The 9125-nt window shown below is 32.9% G+C and overlaps 1 protein-coding gene across 1 annotated transcript; it reads left to right on the forward strand.

The window, feature by feature from the left end:
* The first annotated feature begins 821 nt into the window (after positions 1-821).
* LOC112037430 (probable galacturonosyltransferase 4) lies at positions 822-6347 on the forward strand. The gene is given in 13 exon segments (XM_065782925.1): positions 822-1539; positions 1658-1692; positions 1805-1846; positions 1958-2078; positions 2221-2292; positions 2371-2471; positions 2971-3035; positions 3037-3170; positions 3173-3260; positions 3424-3781; positions 4424-4999; positions 5459-5794; positions 5894-6347. Coding segments are annotated over 12 exon segments (1974 nt in total). The 5' UTR covers positions 822-1433; the 3' UTR covers positions 5735-5794; positions 5894-6347.
* Positions 6348-9125: the final 2778 nt, after the last annotated feature.

Here is a 9125-nt window from a genome sequence, read left to right on the forward strand (position 1 = left end):
ACACAACACAACATAACACAATTTTTTTAACACACATACGAGAAAATGAGAGAAGATTTTTTAAAGAAACTTATAGTAGTGTATATCCAAAATGACCTAACTTTTAGATACATAACACAGAATTTAAATTTCTTAAACTCACTCTCATTTTTCAATGTGGGTAAAATAATGTTAATTAACATAGTATAAACACAAATGATTGCAGTAAACTAATAATAAAATCTAAATCACTCTTCTAAGTAAAAAAAATGTCACATATCTCGAAAATGTACATCTACTAAACTGCACTTAAGTAATTGTATATAAGTGACACATTATATTTCCCAACCATTATACCCTTTATTCCAAAATTAGAAACTCTAGAAAGAGTTAAAAAAAAAAAAAAGAAAAGAAAAGAAAAAAGACAACTCAAAACTCAAGAGAAGAGTTCAAAATGTTCGAAACACGGCTACAGGCCGCGTGTTTCATTTATTTATTTAGTTTTTAGGAAACCGTTTCATTTATTGATTATACCATAATTAATCACGCCACTTCTTTCTCTAATTCTCTCTCTCTCTTTCTCAAAAAAAAAAAAAAAAAAACACACACACACACACACGCCACAACACAACATAAAAAAAAAAAAAAAAAAAAAGAAAAGAAAAAAGACAACTCAAAACTCAAGAGAAGAGTTCAAAATGTTCGAAACACGGCTATAAGCCGCGTGTTTCATTTATTTATTTAGTTTTTAGGAAACCGTTTCATTTATTGATTATACCATAATTAATCACGCCACTTCTTTCTCTAATTCTCCCTCTCTCTCTCTCTCAAAAAAAAAAAAAAGAAACACACACACACACACGCCACAACACAACACAACACAATTCTTTTAACCTATCCTTTTCGGGGTTATACGACCTCTCTCTCTCTCTCTCTCTCTCTCTCTTTCTTAATCATCATTAGCCTTCTGCTATTATCAAATCCGGCTCTCCCATCTCTCTGTTTGTTGCGTTGTAAGTATATTGTTCACTTCTTGTTTTCTCTCTTGTTAGTACTGTGACTAGCATTAGCAAGGTGTTGTCGTAGGTAAAAAATTAACATTGTCAGAGAGCGAGTGGTTGTCTTTCTGATTTTTACTTCTTCTTCTCTCTGCCTCTTCGTTTTTCTAAAGCTTTAAGAATCACAAAATTGTCTCATGTGAGCGAGCAACACACTTTTTTTTTTTTCTTCTTCTTCCTTCTACAGCAAATCTGTCTGTTTCATTCTGTGTTCAATGGATAAAAGGGTAAAGCAACGGTCTTAAATTTTTGTCAAAAAAGTATCCAAAGAATAAAGTTAATAAAGTGGTTTTCAATTTTTCTTTCTTTCTTCTTCTTTATACAATAACAACATTAGATTTTGTAAAAGAGATAAGAGAGAGAGAGAGAGAGAGAGAGAGAGAGAGAGAGAGAGAGATGGTGGTGAGGAATTTGGTGTTGGTTTTGCTGTTTGTGACGGTGGTTGCTCCGATTGTTCTGTACACCGACCGCCTCGGCACTTTCAAGACCTCCTCTTCTTCTTGTAAGTTTTATTTTTTATTTTTTATTTTTTTTTAAGATTTGTTTCAAGTTTTCTCTTTCTGGGTTTTTTCTCTTTTGGTGATTTGAACATTCTTTGCTTTGGTTTACAATTTCTGCAGCTAGAGACGAATTTGTTGAAGATGTTACAACTGTTGTGAGTAGTATATGCTTTTCTTTTATTTGAAAACAAGGGCTCTTCTCTTTTGGGTATATCTTGTATTTTAATTTTTCATTAACCAAATTTAAATCTATGGTTAACTACACAGACTTTGAATGGCCATAACGAGCGTCTAAATGTGCTGCCCCAGGTAATACTTGTTCCTTTTTTGTTTTCTTTTGATGATGCATCCATATTAGTTAATTTGGAGTGGTAAATTTCAGATCTTTACTCTTCAAATTGTTTGATTTTTGCTGCATAGGAATCGGCAACCACCATTAAAGAACCGCTTAGAATTGTTTATTCAGATACCTCAACCAAATCTCTTCCAAATTCAGATGATTTAGACCTGCAGGACACCCACATTGCAGTTTCAGGTCAAGGTACTCTTTAAAAAGTCATTTTTCTGGTTCTAATTTCTGTTCTGTTTTGTAATTACTAAAACCAATATTTGCACAATTGCACAATTGTTCTCGTCTTTATAATTTTCTGCTTGGTATTTATATCATTTATATATGCATTTAGTAGAATCAAGGTCTACCCGAGTATTATCTACGACAGATGAGGAAGAACAAGATCAAAGAACTACTTTAACTTGCTTCTTTTTTTTTTTTTTTTGATTGTCAAATTTGTACTGGTTGCTGCTGCTCTCTATTTGTAAAAGTTTTTTGATAGCTCTGCTTTATGTTAGAAATAGAATTGCATACATTACAAATGCTGTGATACTTCTATGCTCCTCATCGTGCTTAGGGTGCTCTTTTGTTGACTTGATGTTTGTTAGTGGGTTTCAGCATCTAACATTTTGTAGTAAAATCTGGGTGGACTTGTCATTCGGATGTTGGAAATAGTATGTCCTAACAGTCAACCCACAAAAAAAGAAAAAAAAAAAAAGGTCATTCTGACTATCTTGTGTATTGCTTGGATACTGCTCATCCCTAGCTTGAATGTTTATGACTTAGTATTTGAATTTTTTTTAGCCATGTTATATCATATCTCCTTGAAATAGGGGTTAAACTATTACGTTTGATATTTATTTTGATTATTATTATTGTTGCCTATTGTTATTGAATTATTTTATCCTAATCATTTGATGAAATATGCTTTCTTTGCAAACTTCTTATCTCTGATTCATGCATATTATCTTGAATAACTGCATCCATGCCAAACTCTGGGCCTTTTTGTCCCTTTTCCCCCTATCTACCATGTGGAAAATTGGAATATTTATTGTGCATTTTAATCTTCTTTTTTTATAATTATTTTCCATTTTTCGTCTAGGAAATAAAGCATGAGCAACAATCAACTAAGCATGAGCAACAAACCACTCAAACTTCAAGTAAGGTTAAAAAAAGGAACGCAGAAACCTGACACTAGCATACAGAATGACCAAACAGCTATGCCAGATGCTCGGGTGCGGCAACTCAAAGATCAGATCATCAGGGCAAAGGTTTATCTATCCCTCCCAGCCACAAGAAACAATCTCACTTTACAAGGGAGCTCCGGGGTCGGATGAAGGAAGTTCAGCGAGCACTTGGGGATGTGAGAAAAGATTCTGAACTGCCAAGGAAGTAAGTCTTCTCTTTTAACATATTAATATGCCGACAACCAAATTTTCTCGATTTTTTCCTCAAATATTGATCTTATTATTAGGTTCTTTATTTGGCTTGCAATTGTTTAAATTCTCCCATCTTTCTCTGCCTTAAGTTGTTGGTATGGTTTATTTTTATGCAGTGCCTACGACAAATTGAAGGCAATGGAGCAAACATTGGCCAAAGGAAAGCAGCTTCAAGATGACTGTGCTTCTGTGGTGAAGAAGCTGAGAGCTATGCTCCACTCAACCGAAGAGCAGCTCCGAGTGCACAAAAAGCAGACTATATTCTTGACTCAATTGACAGCAAAAACAATACCTAAAGGTTTGCATTGTCTTCCATTGCGCCTTACAACTGAGTATTATACCTTGAATTCTTCTCAACATGACTTTCCAAATCAAGAGAAGTTAGAAGACCCTCAGTTGTTCCATTATGCATTATTCTCTGATAACGTATTAGCAGCTGCAGTTGTTGTAAACTCAACTATAACACATGCTAAGGTAATTTTCACTCTTGATATGCTTGCTATTTCCTTTAATTACTAAGAAAGAAATTTTGGAATGGCTAATCTAAGACTCTTGTTCCCACACCCTCTTTCTTTTGTCGAACTTCCCCACCTGCCAAAAAAAAAAAAATTTAATAATCTGCTNAACCCATAGGGAGGTCACAGATTCACTCGAGGAAACAAATGACTCAAATGAGCATGATACTGAAACAACCACTCACAAAGACATTGGGAAGATACAATTGATGCAGATGACCAGGCTGACCAGTCATCAGATAATGTCTACTCAAAATATGGTATATGATACATATATTTTTCCCTTTAACTTGCTTCTTTTTTTTTTTTTTTTGATTGTCAAATTTGTACTGGTCTGCTGCTCCTATTTGTAAAAGTTTTTTGATAGCTCTGCTTTATGTTAGAAATAGAATTGCATACATTACAAATGCTGTGATACTTCTATGCTCCTCATCGTGCTTAGGGTGCTCTTTTGTTGACTTGATGTTTGTTATGGGTTTCAGCATCTAACATTTTGTAGTAAAATCTACTGTGACAAAAAAAAAAAAATTTAATAATCTGCTATTTCAATGTTTGATATTTTTGTTTGACATCTCAAATTTATTGTTTGGAATCCTGGCAGGACCCTTCGAAGCATGTTTTCCACATTGTTACTGATAGGCTAAATTATGCAGCAATGAGGATGTGGTTTTTGGCAAATCCACCAGGCAAAGCTTCTATCCAGGTTCAGAACATTGAAGAATTTACATGGCTAAATGCAAGTTATAGTCCAGTTCTCAAGCAGTTGGGTTCGCAGTCCATGATAGACTATTACTTCAGAGCTCATCGAGCCAATTCTGATTCAAATTTGAAGTACCGGAACCCAAAATACTTATCTATCCTCAATCATCTTCGATTTTATTTGCCAGAGATCTTCCCAAAGCTCAACAAAGTGTTGTTCTTGGATGATGATATTGTTGTAAATAAGGATCTCACTGCCCTTTGGTCACTTGATTTGAAGGGGAATGTTAATGGTGCTGTTGAGACTTGTGGAGAGAGCTTCCATCGTTTTGATCGGTATCTGAACTTCTCAAATCCTCTTATCTCAAAGAATTTTGACCCTCATGCATGTGGATGGGCATATGGGATGAATATCTTTGATTTGGATCAATGGAAGAGGCAAAACATCACAGGAGTGTACCACAGATGGCAAAAGCTGGTAACGATTATAATTTTAGATCCTTTGTCATGGATGATGCTCTTGTCTGGTTTTAATACTTGTGTTTGCTTGACAGCTATCTTGGTGCATGTGACACCTAAACATAACATAGAATGAAAAACATCAGTCTAAATTCTAGAGCTTTATAACCATTTATCTGTTCACTAGCATGAATTTCAACCTAATACCACATATATCATGGCCATTTGGGTGGGATTCATAATTTTGTCTCCAATATACTAAAACTAGGGCTAAATGTAACTTAAGTCCAATGGGATGTCCAAAGGCCCCACTTATGTCTTTAAGTACAACAAGGGCAGATGGTTTTTGTTTGACATGTTACTGTTGGGTATAGGTATAGCATGCGCTTGTGCTCTGTTCATATGGCATTCAGTTAGTCGATATTCAAAGCTTTACAAGAGATTTTGAAATCAATTCTTTTAATCTTTTCCCTTGCAGAATCAGGACAGACAGTTGTGGAAGTTGGGAACTCTGCCTCCTGGTCTCATAACATTTTGGAAGCGCATTTATCCACTTCATCGATCCTGGCATGTGCTAGGCCTTGGTTACAACCCTAATGTAAATCAAAAGGAAATTGATAGAGCAGCTGTCATACACTATAATGGCAACATGAAACCATGGCTTGAGATAAGCATACCCAAGTATCGAAATTATTGGACAAGATATGTTGACTATGATCATCTATATTTGCGGGAGTGCAACATTAATCCATGAAATGGCTCTTCATAATCATTAAAGTTTCCTCTACAATATCACTGTGGCCACAATTTTCAGGTCTGCTTCTTTCTCTATTAGTATTTTTTTTTTTCAGTTTAATTCTTACGCCTTTTAATTATTAGTATTATTTGTATTTGTTAAATATTGGCATAGAAGAACGGAAGCCCCAGTGGATGATGTACTTACTTTTGGGATCTTTAGTCACATGCATCTGCAGAATTGGAGCTGTTTTTGTAAATGATTTGAAGCTTGATCTTTGGCTGTCATTAGAGAGTATGTCATCGTCTCATGGTAATGTATATTAGATTCTTTTAGATTTGCAGTACTTCCGCAGAAAGCAGCATGCAGTTTGCTATCTCTTGGCATCAGTAATGAAGAATATATACATTTTTTTTTTCTTTTGAGTTTGTTGAGATAAATTTCAAATGCAGGTACGAATTGTCATATAGTCAGGTCATTTGTGTTAGTTGGTTGTTGCTAACTGTGGTTTCCATTGCAAGGGTCTGCAGCTGTCTTTTAATTGCTGTGCTTGTTGCTTTCTTATGTTGTAATTAAGACGATCAACCTATTTTGGGCTATCAAATCTTTATTTTTTGGTTCGTGGCGATAAGTATCTTTTTGACAAACTTTTCTTGTTATGTGATATTGTATCATATTTAAAAGACTTGATTGTTATCTAATATTGTGGTGGTTAGCAATCAAGAGGGGAGGGACTAGAATAACTTTATATAGGGTTGGTATTGATTTGCAATCCTTTGGCACGCATTGCATACTTTAATACCGTCCTTTTGCAATGTTTATTTTGTATAGTCAAGTACAGATTTGTTGATTCTTTGAATCTATTTTTTTAATGCTTAAAGAGTGTGTGATTTAAGGAAAGTGTTTGGGATGGTGGTGGTGGTGGTAGTTGTGAATGGATTGGCATTTAGCAATAATAAATAAAAAGAAGAAGAGGTGAGTGAGAGCATGATAACTGATAAGAGGTGGTTACCCAAAAAAGTTGAAAAAACAAAAGAGCGAAAATGGGAGTGTTACAGCAAAGCAAAATACGTTTTCCAAATAAACAAGTAAAGTTGGATGTTGTATCTTGTATGGCATTGAATTTTGACTATGGTTTGGTTTGGTTTGGCCTCGAAGGAGGTACAGGCTGTCACAATTACTAAGATTTTTTAGTATATGAATAATAATAATAATACTTTAATCAATAATAATGAATGGCAACTGGCAAGGCAACTAGTGAGTAGAGTACAGAGAGAGAGAGAGAGAGAGAGAGAGAGGGAGGCGTAGTAGTCACGTGGTGGTGGGAGCATATTTTGTCAACTTTCAACTGTGGTGTGGTCCCAACACATTGTTTATTTAGTAATAATACATTTCGGTAGAATGGCTTACGCGGTCCCCATGGAAGAAATTTTGAGCTATGCATGCGCTTCTGTCTTACATTATCACACGGTTGTCAATTCCGTATCAATCGGTAATAAGATTATATATATTTCGTTTTGGTCGCTAAAGTTAATATTACTAGTTTAACACTCTTTTTTCTTCGTCTGTACACGTATATTGGTCGGAACGCATTTCGCGGCTTAAAAAGCTTCGCTTTCACGTCACATGACTCATTGTCTCATATATCATTACTAGCGTGGGTTGCTGCCTTATAGGGAGAGAATTAATATATAGTTTTTTTTTATTGAAGAAGTACTATGTACTTAAATTTAAAATAGCTTTTTTTTTTTTTCTTTTTTTATATAAGATAGAATTTTACTGTAGTCAAATCTAAGTGTGTATGTGTGTGAAGTTACTTTTTAGAGACTTGAACCTCGGTCTTTACCCCTCACCAAGGGTATGCGTTGGTTAAAATAGCTATTTGAATATCTATGTACTATGACAATTTCTTAAAACTTATTTACTAAATGTAATATATACTCATCAAAAAATACTACAAAGAATAATAATAAATGTCATCATCTTTCTACAATATTTAAATTTTCACAATCAATGATAATATATGCTATAATTTTTTTGAATATCTTCATTAAATTAATATTTGCAATCATTTATCATGATGATTTTTTATTCATATTTCATTCTTTATTATCTTATTTTATGAGTCTAACTATGGTATTTAGCTTACTTATTTTTAATGAATACCCTTTTAAGTAGAAAAATAAATTAAAATAAGAATAAAATAACAAGAGACATATATCATTAAAGTTTTTATTAGATAAAATTATAAGTGTAGAAGATTTAAACCTAATAAATTAGTGTTTTTTAGATAACAAATAGAACACCATATATTATCATTCTAACTTTTCAAGCATGACTACCAGTCTACTACATAAAATTCAAAATACACAGAAATTTTTTGGGACATTAAAATTTTGTAGGAGTATATTAAACGTTGCACAATGGAATATTTTAGAAATTATAAGATTTTGTTAGGGTTTAACTAAGAGAGAAATGCTCATTTACAAAATATAAATGATGAAATTATTCAACTTTACTTTAGGAGGGAATGCAACTACCCCAAACATAAAGGAGGAAAGTGTTACTTTGTCAATTTTTGTGTGTTATGTGTGTGTAAAACAATATGTGTGTGTGTGTGTTTTTATTTTTAGAGAAATGATATGTTTACAATATTTTTACAACATTTTTACAACAAATCCTAAGTGGAAGGTTGTTACTGGTTGTTATTGTTGGGGCAAAAAAGTAATCTTAGTGTTAGTTTCAAATTTGAACCAATAACAACTAACCACCTGTGATTTATTGTAAAAATATTGTAAAAATATTGTTAACGAAGCATCTCTCTTATTTTTATTAAAAAAAAAAAAAAAACTTGAAACAATGTGTAAAAAAAAAAAAAAATCAATCTAAAAAAATTATGCATTAAACAATGAATTTTAGTTAAACAAATTGAATAAACCAAAAAAGAAGTCTAGAAACACAACAAGAAGTCACAATATTTTTACAATACCTTTATTTTTAGCTATGGCGGGTCCTAGTCTGATATTTTATTATTTTAATTTAGAGTAATGTTACATCCATAATATTTTCATAACAAATCTTAGGTAGTAAATTGCTACTGGTTTTAAATTGGGCTAATCACTTTTAACTGTGTATTTAAAAATAAAATAAAAGCCAATTGAAGAAAATTGTGCCTAAAACAATGAGTTTTGGCTTACTAAATTTGACTAAACAAAAAAAGAAGTTTAGGAACACAACAAAATGTCACACAAAAAAGAAGTTTAGGAATATAAAAAAAGACAATACAAGAAAATTGTGCATGAAACGTACAGTGAATTTTGGTTCACCCAATTTGACTATATATACTAAAAAAGAAGATATTTTCACAATACTTTTATTTTTAGGATCCGAATAGATATATTTTTATTTT

Source organism: Quercus suber, unplaced genomic scaffold (genome assembly GCF_002906115.3).
Source record: "Quercus suber isolate HL8 unplaced genomic scaffold, Cork oak 2.0 scaffold_320, whole genome shotgun sequence".
NCBI lineage: Eukaryota > Viridiplantae > Streptophyta > Magnoliopsida > Fagales > Fagaceae > Quercus > Quercus suber.